This window comes from Mobula birostris, chromosome 2 (genome assembly GCF_030028105.1).
Source record: "Mobula birostris isolate sMobBir1 chromosome 2, sMobBir1.hap1, whole genome shotgun sequence".
Classification (NCBI taxonomy): domain Eukaryota; kingdom Metazoa; phylum Chordata; class Chondrichthyes; order Myliobatiformes; family Myliobatidae; genus Mobula; species Mobula birostris.
In genome coordinates, this window is record NC_092371.1 from 156,089,018 (window position 1) to 156,110,404 (window position 21,387).

The following is a 21,387-nucleotide window of genomic DNA, read 5'->3' on the forward strand; positions in this document are numbered from 1 at the left end:
GTCTGCCGACCAGATACGCCTTAGTGGAACGTGTTACCATCTGGCAGTGGAGGAGGTCCCCAGTGGAAGTCTCTTTACTGGGGTGCTTCCCCTGTACATTGGGGACCTGGGGTGGCAGGTGTCTGAATAACAGGTACCTGAGCAGATTCACCGACACCCCATCCAGCTGGCCGTTCTGTGGGCGGGAGGAGTCGGTGCACCATGCATATACGGAATGCAAGAGGTTGCAGCCGCTCTGAATTCCTCAGAGAGCTGCTTTGCCATTCTGGCTGCGGTTTAGTCCCATGCTACTCATCTACAGGAACCCAGTCGGAAGGGGGCGGGTCAAGAGGAGTATCTCCTGGTGGGCTTGGTCCTGGGCCTGGCCAAGATGACCATTCACAGGTCTAGGCGATGGAAGGTGGAGGGCGCTGCCCAGGCTGACTGCAAGCCCCTTTTCTGAAGGTATGTCCGTGACTAGCTGTGCTTGGAGAGGGAGCACATTGCGGGATTTCTGTGAGCAGTGGTCTCCCTGCGGTATAGACTGTTTTAATAGATGGTAGTGACCATAGAGTAATTTAAGTATAATTGTAAATATTGATTGTCTTATGTCTATGTGTTGTTAATAAACTTTTATAGTTTTGATACAAAAAGAAAGCTGAGAGGAAAGAAACAGTAATTCAAATAACCATGTGTTACAACAGTGGTGCCTGTAAGTGTATCTCTGAATGCACAACATGTCAAACCTTGAAGTAGATTGACTACAGCTGCAGAGTCCGCAAACACACTGAGTGGCCACTCTGTGAGGTACAGATGGTACCTAATTACACTGTGGCCACTTTATTGTGTTGTTGTGGTTTTAAAAAAAAGGAGCAAGAACATTTGTTAGTATTGCAACCTTGAATCTATTTTGTGGCACATCAATTCTTATAAGTTTGTTCTGTTACACTGAGTTATGTAGTTTTAATTTGTATGTTGATGTCTAAGGGTATTGTTTAGTATGATTACTATGCAAAAAACCTGACGAAGTAAATTAATCAGCTGAAGAATATGTGATGAAGATGCAATCAGATCTTATTTCAGTACATGGTAAAAACATTCCAAGATGTTTTATGACCCTTGTACTGTATTTTAATGATTCAGCTCTGAAATGTTGATTGGAAAAAAAGTTTAATTTTTGATTTTAATTGAAAACTCAAAATATCTTATTGCTGACTGCACCTTTGTGTTAAATTGGACAAATATTTAAGGTAACTGAATATACAATGGTATGTGTCTGGCGGGAGGAGTGGGATAGCTTTGTTTTTTTTAGATGAATTGACACTTATGTAATTAATTACTGTTCTGTGCTTTGAATGGTTTGCATTCATGTGTATCCCCTGATTCATAGAAGATCATCAATTATAGTGTAAGTTCCTTTTTGAAGAGAGTCTAAATGGAAGGGCTTAATTTGGCCAAAGGTTGAGTCATAAGAGCAGCAAATATTGGAGCAGCAAAGGAAGAGGCCAAGTAATTTGCCACCTCTGGCTTGATTCCTATCCTCTCATTTGAAAACAATTCATCCTCCCCACTCCACCCTTAACCAAGAAGATACGGTGCAGCATCATATCAGAAGTAACAGGGAAACGGGCCCTGTGGCCCATCAAGTACACACCACTGATCAACCATCCATTTTACATCAACCTTGACCTCCGGGATGCTCGCCAACTTGTACACCATGTCAACTTGAATGTCCTGTATACAAGTTTCATTTGTTATTTAGTTAGCTTTGTCAGCATTCAAACAATACCATTGTGGGGCCATTACTGAAGAGGAATCCCCGCTGCACCCAGTCACCCTGTGATTCCTGTCTCAGAGGCCGATGTCGGGCTGTCTTTCAGGAGGGTGAACCCCTTGCAAAGTAGCAGGCCCCAATGGAATACCAGGGAAGGCTTTGAAAACTTGTGCCAACCAACTGGTGGGAGAAAAAGGACATTTTCAACCTCTCACTTCCCAGCTTCTTACTTCATCTGCCACCTTCTTCTGGAAGAAGATGGTGCCAGTGAACAATGCATCCAAGGGTGACATCCTCCAGATATTTCATGAAGCTACTTTCATTTTTATATCTTGCTCTTTCAAATGTGGTCCTGCTACTGTTGGGACTCTGGATCTACACTTTGGTGTGTTTTCAGGCCTATTGAGTAATCTGGTGCTTTGTTGTCTCCGAGAGTCTCCTGTGAGGTTTTGAGTGTGTGAGGGGATCCAGGAGTACGCCTATTAACTGTTTGGAGAGAGACATTTATCATTGATGATTTGTTTGAAAAGGAGAGAGAGACAGAGTTATTTACCACTGATATGTTGCTTTTGAAAAGAGGGAGAGAGACGAAGATTAATGGTTGGACTGTCACTTTAAGGCATTGGAAGTAACTTTGGATTTTTACTGAGTTTGGAGTTGGAGACAGCACCGAGCAGCTCAAAGGTTGCTATGGTGACCGAAGGCGGTGGACACTCGATGTTATGATTTTCAGCTGGTTATTGATGTTACTTCCAAGGACAGGCTGCCTGCTTGTGCTCTCCTTTACAGACAAAGGAAGGAGGGACTCTTTGAGTGACAGGTGATGCTCAGCCTGGTGAAATAAATGGGAGGTGAGATGATACAGACCTCAGGACACAGGACACATGATCTGGACACTGAATGAGCATTGTTGTGCCCGCAGAAAAAGTGGGTTTTGGAGGATCGATCAGGCGGATCGATCCAAATTGCTATTCCAGTTTGAGGAGAAGGGGTTGACTGGTGGGGAGTTGTCTGTGTCCACCCTCACCTGGGTGATAGCTCCACCACAGAAGACCGGTCCCCCTGGTTAAAGTCACAGTGGGTGACTTGTAAAGGATTTCGGAGGATGACGAGAAGATCGACAGTATCAGCTCACCTGAAGACCCTTCCCCCCCTCCCCCCCCTCCCCCCTCCCCCCTCCCCCCTCCCCCTCCCCCTCCCCCCTCCCCCCTCCCCCCTCCCCCCCTCCCCCCCTCCCCCCCTCCCCCCCCTCCCCCCCCTCCCCCCCTCCCCCCCCTCCCCCCCCTCTCCCCCCCTCCCCCCCCTCTCCCCCCCTCCCCCCCTCCCCCCCCTCCCCCCCCTCCCCCCCCTCCCCCCCCTCCCCCCCCTCCCCCCCCTCCCCCCCTCCCCCCCTCCCCCCCCTCCCCCCTCCCCCCCCTCCCCCCCTCCCCCCCTCCCCCCCCTCCCCCCCTCCCCCCCCTCCCCCCTCTCCCCCCCTCTCCCCCCCTCAACTAAATACCACAAACTGAACTGAACTTTACTGAACATCGTAAGACTGTATCTTTTTACCCCTAGACTTAAAGAAGCTTGGTTTTTCATACATATATATTCCACACACTTACTTTTATATATAATCATTGCTAACTTGTTCCCTGATTTATTTACATTTATATTACTGTATTGCGTAGTTACTAATAAATATTAGTAGTTTATAGCAATACGAGACTCCAAAGTGGTTTCAATTTCTGCTGGTTCTTTATTCCCGTCACGGGGTCTGTGACAAGTGAAACTTGTGGCTTTGAGGCCAAGAAGCCAGGAGGCAGGTCATGAGCTTACGATTGATTTTATTTCTCAGTGATTAAAGAGCTGAGGAAGATTGAAATCATTGAGGTGAGATGTGAAGGCAAGTGGCTGTTCAGTACTGTCTACCAGCTTCTTGCCGGAGGAAGATCCCTGTGTCCAACTGTTCTCCCTCTTCCCCGATGGTGCCTGATTCCATGGTTGTGGTTTGTGGGTTGGACTCTGTAGTTCATGTTGTGATGTGTTTCTGGTTTCTCATTGCCCTTTTTTTTAATATATTGCTTTTTGGGGAAATTTGATCAGGGTGCCCTGCAGCTATTGAACAACACAACCTTGGATTGGCCTGAACTGCATTGACCTGAATATGTCTGACAACACACATAAAATGCTGGAAGAACTCAACAGGATAGGCAATATCTCTGAAAAATAGTGAACAGTCGCCATTTTGTGCCAAGACCCTTCATCTTGTGTTCGTGAATATGACTGGACTCTTTTGATTTTGTTTTATATTCTGTTTTTTCTCACTCTTTTTTGCCATTTGTGCTATTTGACATTTCTTTGCACGTTGGGAGGGGATTTAATTGGCTCCATGGTTTTCTTTGTTTTGTGACTGTCTCTAGGAAGACAAATCTCGTTGGTAATAAATGTACTTTGAATCTTGATTCTGGCTTCTTTTCCCCCCTCCTTTCCAGCCCTGATGAAGGGTCTCGGACCGAAATTTTGACTGTTGTTCATTTCCATAGTTGATGCCTGACCTCCTGAGTTCCTCCAGCATTTTCTGTGTTACTCTGGATTTCCAGCACCTACTTGTGTTTGTGTTGTTAATAAACCTGATTCTGATTCTAAAGCTATGTCTAGTTCGTACTAGCACAAGAATAAAAAAAAGTTATCTTGCAGTATAAATTGCTTTGGGATTAGGCATTGAAGCAACGTGGATGACAGTGGGGAAGAAAGTATACTTTATTGCCTTTCTGATGTTTCAGTCTGAGAAGTTCAAGGTGTAAAAAAAATTGAGAATTTGCCCTTGGGTATTTGGGATTTAGGCATGCGTTACCATATCGGTGGTTCCTTGATTCCTATTCTTGTACCCAGTCAGGAGAGGATTGCTTTTATAACAAGTCCACGCTGCTATGAACAGTAATGTGATCTCATAAGCCGAACAATTTACCATGTAGTGTGAACAATGACCATTTAAACGACACATTCACAGGAAACAAAATTGTTCCCTGACTACAAATGGTACTTTAATAAGCCTTATTGTATCTCAAGCTGCAATTGTGAATCTGCTGTAACAGAAAAGAGCTGGTATAGCAGATTCCACTTGATTTAGTGTAGTTGTCCTTGATCTTTAATATTTTAATGCACTTTTCTGTTCAATAGTTCTTAACTGGTAATGCATTACTAAAAAAAATGCTAATGTTTGAAATATTTATTGCAGGTTTCCACTATTTGTTCTGCTGCTCAGTAGAGCACAGATCATAAAATTCTTTAATAAAGGGCAATAATTACAGAGATACTTCACTTTAAACTGTGATCTAAACAAAAGTCTATCAAATAATCTTGGATAGTTACTCAAATTGGGATACAAATAGGCAATCATTACTTGCAATTCAACCTAATGTTCTGTAAAGCACTCCTTGTTGGATTAAATTAAATCTGGCACAATAGATGAATGACAGTGGTCCCATTAAGATTATAATAGCTGAATGATCCAGTATTAAGTATAACTGTTCCTAAAGTAGGGTTGACTACCGCTTTTTAAAATGGTCCAGCTAAGGAAAATTTGAATAAATCATTGGGATATTAATAATGAATTCTCCATTGCAGCGACTGAAGCTGGAGCTTGAGTTAGTATATTTAGTAATTTAGAAAGTAAGAGAAGAAACTGCTGGTGCTCTGGCAGAGATTTTTTTGTATCTTAACCATAGCTGAGGCAGCAGAAGGCTGGAAGGTGGCGAATGATGTTGTGCCTTAAGGATTGCAAGACCAAGACAGAACTACAGATTTAAAGAAAATATTAACTCTGTTTGCAGTGAACCTAACATTGGTAGTGAGGATATTTGCTGAAGGTGATTCTGAGAGACAGGATCCATCTGGATTTGGAAAGGCAAGGACTTGTTGAGGATAGTGTGCATGGGAAATTGTCTCATGAATTTGATTGATTTTTTTTTATTACCAAGAAGAATGATGAAGGCAGGGCAGGAGATGTTGTGTATGTGGATTTCATCGAAGGCTTCTGATGAGGTCCTACATGTTAGGCTGGTTTAGAGTTTAGATCAAGTGAGAACCAGGGTGACTAGACTAATAGGATCCAAAATTGACCTAGTAGTGGAATGTTGCTTTTCAGACTGGAGGCCTGTGATCTGTCATGTTTCACAGGGATCAGTGCTGGGATCGCTGTTGTTTGCTATGTACGCTCAGGTTACATCCACACTACACCGGCTAATTTTAAAAACGAAGCTTTTTCTCTTGTTTTTGACCCTCCATCCACATTGAAAAGGCGTTTTCATCCCCCAAAAAAGGAGCTTTTCTAAAACACTCTCCAGAGTGTGTAAATTTGATAATGATTGTTGCGCTTTGCAGTGTGGACAGGGTAAACGGAGATATTTAAAAATGCTGTCATGACAACACCACAACAACAATGGCTTTTCTGCTTCTGCTTGGTGCTGCGCAGGTACTGCCGGATGGCTGTTATAACGCGCAGTCGGTGTGAACGGCTTGAGAGTTAAATTGTAAAGTGAGCTTTTTTGACTAGATCCCCTAAATTGATTTGATTGAGTCTATCTTTAAAAATATTAATGCCAGAAATTCTGCGCAGGTCTGGCAGCAGAAGATTCCACTCTCTTGTTGATCTTGGGTAGAGGACGGCTTGATGCGCATGTTGTTTACTTTATTGTCTACGTTTATAGCTTGTTTGGAGTTAAACATCTCCACGTTCTCCACTGCTTTGCTGACTTTGTAGTCGTTTGTAACTCGCAGAAACAGCTGGACTTCATTGTCTGTCTAAATGAAGAAGTCTGGTCTGCTTTTTTCAACTGAGGTTTTCTTTGTATTCCTCGAAGACATTGTTGAAAACTTTCTTTCGCTGTTGTTGGTACTCTAGTTTTTGGCCAATGGAACTAGCACAATGCCGCCGCGGAAACGTAAGTATTATACCGTTTCCTCTTTGCTTGTTTTCTGTAGATGTGTCTGCGCATGCCCAGTCGGAGTAGATTTGCCCAAATATCCATTTTAATGTGGACAGAGATATTTTGAAAAACGTGTGGATGCCTGTTGTTTTACTCAAAACCGGCATTTTCAAAGTTATCCGGTCTAGTGTGGACGTAGCCTCAGAGGCCGCTTCATATGTTACACATGAACACCTGCTCGATTATGTAAGTATCTAATCAGTGAATCTTGCAGCAGCAACTGGATGCTTAAAAGCATGCAGACATTGTCAAGAGGTTCAATTGTTGTTCAGACTGGAGAAGAAATGAGATTTAAGTGAATTTGACTGTGGAATGATTGATGCCTGGCAGAGTGGTTTGAGAATCTCAGAAACTGCTTATCTGGTATTTTCACACATTACTGTCTCTAGAGTTTATAGAGAATGGTGTGGAAAAACAACAAAAAAAACCCATTGTGTGTCAGTTTTGTGGGTGAAGTGCCTTGCTAAGACAGGTCAGAGGAAAATAGCCAGACTGATTCAAGCTGACAGGAAGGTGACAGTAACTCAAGTAACCAGGCGTTACAACAGTGCTGTGCAGAAGAGCATCTATGAATCTTGAAGTGATGGGCTACAGCAGCAGAAGACCACGAACATGAAGAAATACACTTGGCTCTCATTGCTATAGTTCGAAGTTCCCACATACTTCAAAAGGGCAAGAATTATACCAGTGCCCAAGAAGAGCAGGGTGAGCTGCCTTAAAGACTAGTAGCACTCTCATCTATGGTGATGAAGTGCTCTGAGAGGTTGGTTATGGCTGGAAGAATCCTGTCTCAGCAAGAACCTGGACGTACTGCAATTTGTCTATCGCTACAATAGGTCTACAGCAGATGTGATCTCATTGGCTCTTGACCCAGCACTGGATCACCTGGACAATACAAATACTTAAGTCAGGATGTTTGTTGACTGCAGCTCAGCCTTTAACACAATTATTCCTATATTTCTGATCAAAAAGCTCCAGAACCTAGGCCTCTGTACCTCTCTTTGCAACTGGGTTCTTGACTTCCCAACCAGAAGACCACAATGTTTGCTGATTGGAAATGATATCTCCACCTTGCTGACAGTCAACACTGGCTCTCCTCAGGGATGTGTGCTTAGCCCACTGCTCTACTCTCTACACCAGTGACTGTGTGACTAGGCACAGCTTACATGTCATTTATAACTATGATGCAACTAATGGCAGAGGTTCAGATGGTGATGAGAGAGCATACAGGAGTGAGATATATCAGCTAGTTGAATGGTGTTGCAGCAACAACCTTGAACTCATGTCAGTAAGACCAAAAGAACTGATTGTGGACTTCAGAAAGGGTAAGATGAGGGAACACAGGCCAGTTCTCATAGGGTGATCAGAAGTGGAAGGTGAACAATTTCGGGTTCCTGGGTGTCAATATCTCTGAGGTTCCAAGCATATTGCTGGCACAACACAAAGATGGCATGATAGTGGCTAAATTTTATTAGGAGTTCGAGGAGGTTTGGTATGTTACCAAAGATGCGCGCAAATTTCTACAGATGTACCATGGAGAGGATTATAACTGGCTGCATCATCGTCTGGTATGGGGGAATGGAGGGTACTGCACAGGATTGAAATAAGCCACAGAGAGTTGTAAACTTAATCAGCTCCATCAGGGGCACTTGCCTCCATAATATCCAGGACATCTTCAAGGAGTGATGCCTCAAAAGAACGTCTTACATCATTAAAGACCCTTATCACCCAAGTCATGCCTTGTTCTCATTGTTACCATCAGGAAGGAGGTACAGAAGCCTGAAGGCACACACTTAACGATTTAGGAGCCGCTTCTTCCCCTCTGCCATCGATTCCTGAATGGACATTGAACCCATGAACTCAACCTCAATACTTTTAATTCCTATTTTTGCACAACTTATTTAACTATTTAAAATGTATATTACTGTACTTCAGTTTTTTCTGTTATACATTGTACTGCTGCTGCAAAGAAAACAAATTTCACTACATATGCTGCTGATATTAAGCCAGATTGCGATTAGTCGCTACTTTATTGTGTATCTCCTGTATCTAATAAAGTGGTCACAGAGTATATGTTGAGTTGGACGAGAATGTAGTTTGCTTGATTCATACCTTTTTGTGGATGATATCAAAATTGCTGCTGTAGTAGATGGTGGAGAAGGTTGACTTGGATTTAAATCAACTGGGAAAGGAGGTAAAGAAATAGCGGATGGAATTTAATTGAGACAAATCTGAAGTGATGTATTTTGAGATGGTAAACTGGGACAGGACATACATAGAGAATGCCAGGGCCCTGATGAGTTTTGTAGAACACAGATCCCAGTGTTGGAAGTTAATATTTTCCTGAAAGTGGCAACACAGGTGGACAGGTAGTGAAGAAGGGGCATCAAGTACAAGAGATGCAGTATCATGTTATAGCACACAAGATATTGATGAGGCTGCATTTGGAACATTGTGTAATTCTGGTCACCATTCCATAAGGATGTGATTAAGCTCGAGGATGCAGCGAAGATTGACATGGGTATTGCTGGAAGTAGCGCACTTGAGTTTTAAGGAGAGACTGGATAGGCTAGCAGTGTGTTCCTTGGAGCAAAGAAACTGAGAGATGACCTTGTAGAGGTTTATGAAATCGTGAGGGGCATAGATAAGATAAATGGTTGGAGTATTTTTTACCCAGGATACAGGAGTCTAAATGTAGAGGACATTGGTTTAAGGTGATGGGAAATAGGTTTGAACAGAAGGGGCAAGATTTTGACGCAGAGAGTGGTGGTTGGAATATTTAGAAAATATTTTGGACAGGTACATGGATAGGAAAGGTTGGAGGGATATAGGCGAAACTAAGCAAATTGGTCTAGCAGAGGAAGGCACCTTTATTAGCATGAATTAATTGGACTGAAGAATGTGTTTCAATATTGTATAACTATGACTATGCAGTATGTGATTTTTTCCCCAATGCAGCCAATTGGAATAAAGTTAAAGATAGAACAAATGCTGATACATTGTAGATTGATAATGTATTGGACAGATGGATTACTTGTTCCTTTAAACCCAGGCATCTTGAAGTTTGAAATCCTGTATTTTTTTTCGCAAAAGATGCTGCATTTGGTGATTATTCTTTGTGTTTCCCATTTTTGTGTTCTGGATTCTTACATCTTTAGATTTTGCTTATTTATGTTGTTTAATCAGCCCTTTTGTAGTTGTGATTGGGACAAGAACATATAGCTGGTGCTGATTTGGGGTGTGAATTTGCTCTTTTAAGTTTGATTTTGTAATAATAACATCCCTTTTGGATGAATAAACTCTTTTCAGGCTTTCAGCCGGGTACAAGGATGAAGATGAAAGAGTTTATCATTGAAAAATAGGTTATAATTGATACTTATACCTGGCTGGAAGTTCGAGAAGTTTATTCATTATATACTCCAGGAAAGCACCAGATCCTTTTAAATCCCTTTGTATTTACATCTTAATGCAAAAAGGAGGCTATTTTGCATTGACAGCTGTTATACTTTTAGAATCAGAATCATGTTTATTATTACGACATTTTTCATGACATTTGTTGTTTGCTAACAACTAACGAATAACTGACCAAAGTCATATTCAAAAGTACTATTTTACACAAATAGACTGTTAGTAATACTTCCTTTTGTTTTAAAAATGTATTAACATTTTGATACTGTGCATCAGCTTATCAGCTACAGACCATAGGCACATAATATGCAGGAAAACCCTGCAGTTTGGGCAAACGAAATTCACCCCTGCAGATTTGACAAATTACTACCCAAAAATTTGAGATATGAATTGAAATTTGCTATAACAGAATTTATGTGAAGGAGAACAAGTAATTAAATACATTTTTTTTAAAAAAAACTCTCATTTCTTGATGCATACATGGACGATGCAGCTTTGAATTATGGAAATTTGCGATACAGATTCCTTTCTAGGAATCTAACACCCCAGAATGCAAGGGTTGCAAGTACTAGGTAGTGAAGTGGTTAGGTAGCTTGGTGGTTTAAAAATAACAGATCAGCAAAAGTGCTCCAAGCAAGTCTTTGAGATGTAGAAGGAGATTGGAACACCTAGAGGAAAACCTCCAGGATTTGCACTATGACTGGTAGGGCACTATGGAGAGTAATGGAATAGAGGATCCAAAGAGTACAAGAGGACAGCTTGTTGAAAGCGGCATCATAGCTGAACAGGGTATTTGAGAAGGTGTTGAAGCCTTTATCAATCAGGATTTGGGACATTATGCTATAGTTCTAAAAGTAATTTTTGTGGCTGCACTTGGAGTACTGTATCGTTTTGGTTGCCCTGTTATTGAAGAGGCATATTTAATAGGCAAAAGCCAGAATAAGAAGGTTGGGGGGAAGGGGAAGGGGAGGAGTACAAGTGGGCAGGTAATAAGTGAGACTAGATGAGGAAGAAGGTCCATGCTGGAGCGGGGGAAAAGAAATCAGAAGCTAAGAGGTGATGTGGAAGAGGTAAAGGACTGACGAAGGAGGAATCTAATAAGACAGTGGATCATAGAAGAAAGGGAGGGAAGGAAACCAGGAGTTGATGGACAGAGGAGGAGAAGGGAAGGGATAAACAAAATGATTATCTTGGTTATCTGAAATTGTTCATTTCGATGCTGAGTCCAGAAAGCTGCAATGTGCCAAGATGGAAGGTAAGGACACAAAAAAAAAGTCCGGAATTGTCAGCCAACTTGACGCTCAAGATCAAATTTGTTTTACAGCCTACATTTGGTTTCTCCAGTGTTGAGATCTCTTCATTTCCAGTGTTGAGATCTCTTCATTTCCAGTGATACTTGTGTCTTGCAGGCAATTCTAGTATTCTGCTGGATATATATCCGCCGATACCAGAGTCAACAAGAAAGTGAGGTTGTCTCCACCATAACTGCAATATGTGCACTTGCTCTTGCACTGATCACTTCATCGTTGTTACCAGTTGATATATTCCTTGTATCTTACATGAAGGACTCCAAAGGATCTTACAAGGTACATTACTTCTATTAAACTTGCTCAATAGATAAATTTAATTAGTATATAGAGACATTGAAAATGTACAGTAATTGAAATATACTTCTGGAATTATAACATCTATGGTGAAATTACTATTTCCAAAACTCAACTTAGTATTAAAATAAAACAATTACATAGAAACATAGAAAATAGGTGCAGGAGTAGGCCATTCGGCCCTTCGAGCCTGCACCACCATTTATTATGATCATGGCTGATCATCCAACTCAGAACCCCGCCCCAGCCTTCCCTCCATACCCCCTGACCCCCGTAGCCACAAGGACCATATCTAACTCCCTCTTAAATATAGCCAGTGAACTGGCCTCAACTGTTTCCTGTGGCAGAGAATTCCACAGATTCACCACTCTCTGTGTGAAGAAGTTTTTCCTAATCTCGGTCCTAAAAGGCTTCCCCTCTATCCTCAAACTGTGGCCCCTCGTTCTGGACTTCCCCAACATCGGGAACAATCTTCCTGCATCTAGCCTGTCCAATCCCTTTAGGATCTTATACGTTTCAATCAGATCCCCCCTCAATCTTCTAAATTCCAACGAGTACAAGCCCAGTTCATCCAGTCTTTCTTTATATGAAAGTCCTGCCATCCCAGGAATCAATCTGGTGAACCTTCTTTGTACTCCCTCTATGGCAAGGATGTCTTTCCTCAGATTAGGGGACCAAAACTGCACACAATACTCCAGGTGTGGTCTCACCAAGGCCTTGTACAACTGCAGTAGTACCTCCCTGCTCCTGTACTCGAATCCTTTCGCTATAAATGCCAGCATACCATTCGTCTTTTTCACCACCTGCCGTACCTGCATGCCCACTTTCAATGACTGGTGTATAATGACACCCAGGTCTCGTTGCACCTCCCCTTTTCCTAATCGGCCACCATTCAGATAATAATCTGTTTTCCTATTTTTGCCACGAAAGTGGATAACTTCACATTTATCCACATTAAATTGCATCTGCCATGAATTTGCCCACTCACCTAACCTATCCAAGTCACCCTGCATCCTCTTAGCATCCTCCTCACAGCTAACACTGCCACCCAGCTTCGTGTCATCCGCAAACTTGGAGATGCTGCATTTAATTCCCTCATCCAAGTCATTAATATATATTGTAAACAACTGGGGTCCCAGCACTGAGCCTTGCGGTACCCCACTAGTCACCGCCTGCCATTCTGAAAAGGTCCCGTTTATTCCCACTCTTTGCTTCCTGTCTGCTAACCAACTCTCCACCCACACCAATACCTTACCCCCAATACCATGTGCTTTAAGTTTGCACACTAATCTCCTGTGTGGGACCTTGTCAAAAGCCTTCTGAAAATCCAAATATACCACATCCACTGGTTCTCCCCTATCCACTCTACTAGTTACATCCTCAAAAAATTCTATGAGATTCGTCAGACATGATTTTCCTTTCACAAATCCATGCTGACTTTGTCCGATCATTTCACCGCTTTCCAAATGTGCTGTTATCACATCCTTGATAACTGACTCCAGCAGTTTCCCCACCACCGACGTTAGGCTAACCGGTCTATAATTCCCCGGTTTCTCTCTCCCTCCTTTTTTAAAAAGTGGAGTTACATTAGCCACCCTCCAATCCTCAGGAACTAGTCCAGAATCTAACGAGTTTTGAAAAATTATCACTAATGCATCCACTATTTCTTGGGCTACTTCCTTAAGCACCCTGGGATGCAGACCATCTGGCCCTGGGGATTTATCTGCCTTCAATCCCTTCAATTTACCTAACACCACTTCCCTACTAACATGTATTTCCCTCAGTTCCTCCATCTCACTGGACCCTCTCTCCCCTACTATTTCTGGAAGATTATTTATGTCCTCCTTAGTGAAGACAGAACCAAAGTAATTATTCAATTGGTCTGCCATGTCCTTGCTCCCCATAATCAATTCTTTCATTACAAATGGAAACTTACTCAGTCCGTGTAATATGTTGACTCCTGGTAAGTAATCTGGGTGGTCCCATGCCTCACAGCACGACATTTATTTTGTTTATGGTTACTTAATTCCTTGAGGCCCTGTTTCTATTACTTTTGCATTCAGTGAATTTCCCAGAGTATAACCACTGTCTGGTTTTACTCATAATTTATCTTCAGCTGGAAATTTTATAAAGGTATCTTACATTCTCTTTTGCGAATACCTTCCCCCTTTCTAAACCAGTTGTGATGTTGTATATGTCTTTTTCAAATTGCTTCTCAAGTTTTTTTTATTGCAGGATGAGCAGTTCTATGGAGAGGAATAAACAGTGCCCAACTTTGTTAAGTGCTGCATCTGGTGCATCTTCATTTGCTTTTTCTGTTAATTCCTTCTAGAGCTTGCAGGCAGCAGATTTTCTTTCCAGATTTACCCAATAGGTTGATGGATTTCATTTTTAGAATTTACAGGTTTGAGTTTGACTTATGAATTTGTATCATCCCTTTCACCCCTCTTCCCAATTTCTGGAATATTATGAGATTCATTTTTTCTTTTGTATTTAATCATATTTAGCACTGATAGTGGCATAATTTGATAACTAAAATATCTGGTTTACGAAGAGTATGGAGTATCAAATATGTTAAGCGTTGGTATAGATTCAATTATGTGTTTGGAATTCAGCAAGATATATCGTAATTGACTTTGTCATGATCTAGTTGTTACAGGCTTGGTGTTTATAATTAGAGACAACCCCAAATTTGGGGCAGTGGTAATTTGCCCTTTTGGAATTTAAAAGTCACAGCCAAAAATCTGAGATATGGAATAAAATTTGCACTTGTGAAATTTCTGGGAAACAAAGTGAATAAATAAAGTCAAGATGCAAACCATCTGCTGAGAATACAGCTCCACCCCTCTGTAACATGGGTCACCTGTACAAGACAATTTTATAAGAGGTTTGGAAGTCATCATCAGGATAAAACAGCATCACCTTTTGAGTACACACCCATCTCCCTCGTCTGCTAAACTGGCAATTTATTAGTTGTACTTAACACCACTGAGAATCATCATGTATGTAATTTGCAGAGCAGCTGAGCTTAATTAATTGGCAGAGAACATCTTATCAAGAGCACGCAACATGCTTTTGAGCTGCTGAAATATTCTGAGATACAATACTAAATGTATTATTTAGGTACTCTGCTTGTACAGATTGCAATATCTTAATTGGCTTTTAGAAGTTGCACTCAGCAGTTTACATTATTTTAACCGTCAATCAGTAAGATTCAGAGATTAAGAAGAAAATTAAAGCAAATGTATGAATGTACAAATAGCTGATTTCACCTAAACAAAGAGTCAGCAGTTAGATCTACCAGGAAGATGATGATGTTAATTTTCTAGTTTTGGTATACCATCATGAAATCACATCTGAATGTGAACCACTGAGTCAGTATGTTAACTATGGGCATGATAAAATATCTGTCCTTTTATTTTATTGTGTTTAATTTTTGTTACTGGCTTTGAGTCATTTCTTTAAAATTCAATTTCTTGTATTTTTAACGATTCAAGTTCTCCCAGGATTCCAGGCTGGTTTTAGTGTGAGGTGATAATGAGCTGTTCACTACAATGAGTCACTTTCTGTGGTGATATTCGGGTAACAATGGCAATGTGTTTTCCACATGAATATGTGAACATGTGGAAAAAGTCAGCTTTCTGTTTGTATCTGGCATGGTGTTCCAGCTGTATCACTATCTTTAGAATAACACCTCCTCCTCCTCCCTGTCATAGTGTTGTGGTAGTTTCTCTTAGTGGTGGAAAGAAAAACATCACCTAACATAAGGGAAATAAAAACACCTAAAATATTCCTGCAACAAACTGCTGGAGGAACTCAGCTCATACTCCACACCTGAAAATTCTTCTCTACCTTCATCCAAAAAAAAATTAATGATGTAAAGTAGACTTTGCAAAACAGTGAAGTTCCTACATTCTGTGTAATGCTGAGGAACTCGTCCACTGTTAATTTTCAGCAATTTATATTTTTAAATATGCCAGATTCTAGAGAGTTAATTTCAGAACATAGTTTGTGCACTCTGTGTTTCCATAACTTGTATCTGTATTCACAAGTTCTGTTTAAGTTACCCATCATTGAGAGCTGTGTGTGCACTAATCCTATTATCCTGTCCTTGGCATTTCAAATGTTAATCTGAACACAAACAGTATGAGAGTACTTGCTTCTCCAGCTCTTCAGGCATTTAATTTCAGATTCCAGTCACCCTCTGGATGAAAAAAATATCTTCCTTAAAAACCCCTCAACTTTCATTAACCGACATGATCCAGATAATTTGTTAACTGACTCTACTCGTGCAATAAGTTAAACAACTTGACTCTGGCGCTTCATGTACTATTATGCCACTTTGTTATGGAAACCTCTGTTAGGGGGAAATGTTTCTTATTAATTATCTTGTCTTTGGCTTTTATAATTTTTTAATATCTCAATTATACACACCCTTGATCTTCACTGCTCCAACTAAAACAAGCCTAGTTTATCTAGGTAGGCACATACAGCACGCCAGATATGGAATGCGTCATTCAGTATGTTTTTTCTGAGAAAATCTTTGTAATCTTGGATATCACATGAGCTTCTCTGACAATGTTGGAGATTTAACCATTATTATTGGATTCTGAGTGTGTTGGTATTTGAATAAAATAAATTTTACTGGACCAATTTGTTTCTCCTAATAACCCCAACTATTTTTTTCCTTAAAGGAATGGGCAGCAGATAATATCACGAGGAAGAATATTGAAGACACTGTCTTGTATGGATATTACAGTATGTTATTTTTTACAATATTTTTTTTACTAAATTTAACTTGTATTCTTTGAGTTCAGCACAATTGCCTTTTGTAGCACTTGTTCCGCTTACAAGGATAAGTGCCAGGAGGGAGATCAGTGGGGAGGGATGGGGGGGACGAATGGACAAGGGAGTCGCGTAGGGAGCAATCCCTGCGGAAAGCAGAGAGCTGGGGGGAGGGAAAGATGTGCTTAGTGGTGGGATCCCGTTGGAGGTGGCGGAAGTTACGGAGAATAATATGTTGGACCCGGAGGCTGGTGGGGTGGTAGGTGAGGACCAGGGGAACCCTATTCCTAGTGGAGTGGCGGGAGGGTGGAGTGAGTGCAGATGTACGTGAAATGGGGGAGATGCGTTTGAGAGCAGAGTTGATAGTGGAGGAAGGGGAGCCCCTTTCTTTAAAAAAGGAGGACATCTCCCTCATCCTGGAATGAAAAGCCTCATCCTGAGAGCAGATGCGGCGGAGACGGAAGAATTGCGAGAAGGGGATGGCATTTTTGCAAGAGACAGGGTGAGAAGAGGAATAGTCCAGATAGCTGTGAGAGTCAGTAGGCTTATAGTAGACATCAGTGGATAAGCTGTCTCCAGAGGCAGAGACAGAAAGAGCTAGAAAGGGGAGGGAGGTGTTGGAAATGAACCGGTAAACTTGAGGGCAGGGTGAAAGTTGGAGGCAAAGTTAATAAAGTCAACGAGCTCAGCATGTGTGCAGGAAGCAGCGCCAATGCAGTCGTCGATGTAGCGAAGGAAAGGTGGGGGACAGATACCAGAATAGGCACGGAACATAGATTGTTCCACAAAGCCAACAAAAAGTCAGGCATAGCTAGGACCCATACAGGTGCCCATAGCTACACCTTTAGTTTGGAGGAAGTGGGAGGAGCCAAAGGAGAAATTATTAAGAGTAAGGACTAATTCCGCTAGACGGAGCAGAGTGGTGGTAGAGGGAACTGATTAGGTCTGGAATCCAAAAAGAAGCAGAGAGCTTTGAGACCTTCCTGATGGGGGATGGAAGTATATAGGGACTGGATATCCATGGTGAAAATAAAGTGGTGGGGGCCAGGGAACTTAAAATCATCGAAAAGTTTAAGAGCGTGAGAAGTGTCACGAACATAGGAAGGGATTGAACAAGGGGGGATAAAACCGTGTCGAGGTATGCAGAAACGAGTTCGGTGGGGCAGGAGCAAGCTGAGACAATAGGTCTACCAGGACAGGCAGGTTTGTGGATCTTGGGTAGGAGGTAGAAACGGGAAGTGTAAGGTGTGGGAACTATAAGGTTAGTAGCAGTGGATGGGAGATCCCCTGAGCGGATGAAGTCAGTGATGGTGTGGGAGACAATGGCCTGGTGCTCCTTAGTGGGGTCACGATCGAGGGGTAAGTAAGAGGAGGTATCCGCGAGTTGTCGCTGTGCCTCGGCAAGGTAGAGGTCAGTACGCCAGACTACAACAGCACCCCCCTTATCGGCGGGTTTAATAATAAGGTTAGGATTAGTGCGGAGGGAGTGGAGAGCAGAGCGTTCTGAAGGAGTGAGGTTGGAATGAGAGCAAGGTGCGGTGAAGTCGAGACGGTTGATGTCCCGTCGGCAGTTAGCGATAAAGAGATCCAGAGCAGGCAGAAGACCAGAGTGGGGTGTCCATGAAGAAGAGGAGGGTTGAAGACGGGAGAAGGGGTCATCGGTGGGGGTGGAAGAGTCCTTGCTGAAGAAGTAGGCTCGGAGACGGAGACGGCAGAAGAAGAGTTCTGCATCGTGGCGAACACGGAATTCGCTGAGGTGTGGGTGAAGGGGGACAAAGATGAGGCCCTTACTGAGGACAGAGCGTTCTGCCTCCGACAGTTGAAGGTTGGAGGGGATGGTAAAGACCCGGCATGGATAAGAGCTGGGATCAGAGCGGGGAGAGGGGAGGCTGGGGGTGTCAATGGAGAGGGGAGGACAACTTAGGTACTTGACTTTGTCATTCATTCACAAGATGTGGGCATTAGTGGATGAGCCTTTTTTTTTCTTTTTTCATATACATATTTCATTAACATAATTTTATGATGAGAGCTACCAGAGTGACTCCTTCAATTTGATGTGATTTAATAATGTATTACCAGTGAGGTAAATATTATTGTTAAATCTTTGAGAACATTTAGATTTATCAGTAGTAAATGGAAGGAAAATCCTTGATTCTTGATATTGTCTTGTAGACATCTTGCCTTAGAGACCATTTGGTGGAAAAGAAGACTTTTGATGCATCTTTTATAGATAGTATGCCATTTCTTATCTATTTTCTGAATTTCTTCCTAAGGAACTAGTATGGATTGTAAATGAGAGAGTTCCTGCCACAATCTTCATTATTTGTTCTTGTTGGAAATTCACCTTACACAGTTGATGTTTCAATGTATGCAAGTTTGAAAAATGCAATGGAAGGCTAAAAATGCAGAAAAAATTAAGCTGAACCACAGAAAACCAAATGTGAAAGACTATAGCCATCAAACCAGGTTAAATTCCTTCCAGTGACATTGAATTCTTGGAGTTTCATTAATGTTAAAGGGCACTTCCCACTTTTAGAGTCATAGAAAAGTACAGCACAGAAATGGGCTGTTCAGCTAATCTAGTCTGTATCAAACAATTTAAACTGCCTTCTCCTATCGACCTGCACCTGGACAATAGTCCTCCATACATACCCCTAAGGTCCATGTACCTATCCAAAATTCTCTTAAGTGTTGAAATGGAGCTTGCATATACCGCTTGTGCTTGGTAGCTCATGACCCTTTGAGTGTAGAAGTTTCACCTCATGATCCCCTAAAGTTTTCACCTTTCACCCGTTATCCATGACCTCTGGTTCCAACCTCAGTGGAAAAAGCCTGCTTGCATTTACCCTATCTATACTTCTCATAATTTTGTATACCTCTATCAAATCTCCTCTCCATCTTCTACGTTCCACGGAATAAAGTCCTAACCTGTTCAGTCTTTCCTTATAACTCAGGTCCTCCAGAACTGGCAATGTCCTTGTAATTTTTTCCTGTACTCTTTCAACCTTATTTACATCTTTACTGTAGGTAAGTTACCAAAAGTGCACACAATACAAATTAGGCCTCACCAATGTCTTGTACAACTTCAACATAACATCCCATCCCCTGTATTCAATACTTTGATTTTTCTCGATTGTGTTTTCCTCTGTTAGTTTGAATCCAGTAGGTTTTAAAAATGGGCCTTTTGGCCCACCGTGCCCATGTTGCCCTTTGTGACTACTTCTAATCTCATTTACTAGTGAGATCCCCTTTTACTGGTTATCTCTGGAAACATGGCTCGTTTGCCCCTTGCTAACAGCGGCTGGATTCTGCAGCATTTCTCAGGCTTCGCATGTCTAGGGTGGATATGACTTTGGTCCTGCCAGATTTGTGAGTTTGGGTGTCTTGTCCACCCAAACCCCGTCCTTGTAAATGCTGTATAATTTACTAAACCCCCTCCCCCAGCAATTGCATATCAGCAAGAAATAAAAGATCTGTCCTCATTGGTATACACAATCCCAGTGAATCTCCACTCCACCCTCTCCAGCACAATCACACCCTTTTGTGTGGTGATTAGAACTCGCAAGATGTGGTCTAACTTTAATAAAACTGTGTTATGACATCCCATCTCTTACATTCTATGCCAAGACTAGTGAAGACAATAATTCCTTGCACCACCTTCACCTTTTTCAACTGTGCTTCGAATGTTATTGATCTATGGACCTGTACCCAAAACCCTTCTGTTCATCTGTGCCCTACCATTTACTGTGTATGTCCTCCCCTTGTTTACCTTCCTAAAATGTATTACATTTCAATTTTCAGGATAAAATGACATTTGTGATTGCTCTGCTCAACCTTCTGCTGAACTGTATCATTTTGTAGCCTTTTGCAACCTTCCTCACAATCTACTGCACTACCCCTGAACTCTTAATTTGTAAAATACCCATTTGTTGTATTTTTTTAACCTGAAAGGCAGCTGCTGTCAAACTACATTTGTCAAATCCTACTTTGTTTTTGAAATAATCTCTTTCTCTCAATTTAGGACCTCAACTTGTGAACCATCCTTATCCCCCTCTGTGACTACCTTGAAACTTAAAGAATTATGATCACTTTTTGCAAAATGCCCACTGACATTTCTACCATTTGTTAGCTTCATTTCCCAATATTAAATGCAGCAGAATCATTTTGGTTAAAACAAACTCTTGGATAAACTTTATAAATTCTTTCCTATCTAATCCCTTTGCATTCAGGAACTTCCAGTCACTATTAGGGAAGTTAAAATCCACAGCTGCAGCTTACTGCCATCATTTGACTTTGTGATTTGTCAATATAATTGCTCCTGTTTCTCTTGCTGATTGTTGGGGGAGTCCTGTATATAGCCTTAGCAGTTGATAGCCCATTCTTATTCTGTTTTTTCCATGGAGCTTCATTGGAAAAGTTTTTCAAGATGACCTCCCTGCAGTAATGTTCTTCCTAATCAATATTGCACTTCTTCTTTTAGCACCTTGTCTTTCATGTCTGAAGCCTCTATTGCCTGAAATGCTGAGCTGGTGTCCTGGCCTTCTTTCATTGTTGTTTCTGCGATTGTAATTACATATTTCTGTGCTGATTAATGCTCAAAGTTCATCAGTTTTGCCATCTGATTCCTTGCATTAAGTAAATACAGTTTAACCTATTTGCTTAAATATCCCAATGTATTCTTTCTACTAATCCTCAGTTGGTTTATATTCAGTATTTTACTCTCACTTTCCACCTGCAGTATTACTGTTTTGCATACCATCCCCTTGGCATTTGAGTTTCAGCTCTCCACAGCTGCATAAGCAACCTTGTTTTAATGTTGTGCACCATCTCAGTTTGGGTGCAATCTGTCCTGTTGTAACAACCTTCTGTT

General features: G+C 41.6%; 1 protein-coding gene across 4 annotated transcripts in view; it reads left to right on the forward strand.

Moving 5' to 3' along the window:
• The window catches only part of lmbrd1 (LMBR1 domain containing 1), a 199,565-nt gene that overhangs the window by 13,662 nt on the left and 164,516 nt on the right, over window positions 1-21,387 (forward strand). The window contains exons 2-4 of one of the 4 annotated variants that reach the window (XM_072250485.1): window positions 11,358-11,383; window positions 11,538-11,714; window positions 16,427-16,490. The exons of 1 other annotated variant lie outside the window; for it this stretch is intronic. In XM_072250485.1, the coding sequence (XP_072106586.1) occupies window positions 11,358-11,383; window positions 11,538-11,714; window positions 16,427-16,490 (267 nt within the window). The remainder of the gene's footprint in view (window positions 1-11,357; window positions 11,384-11,537; window positions 11,715-16,426; window positions 16,491-21,387) is intronic. 2 more of the 4 variants (XM_072250481.1, XM_072250494.1) reach the window with 2 other exon arrangements.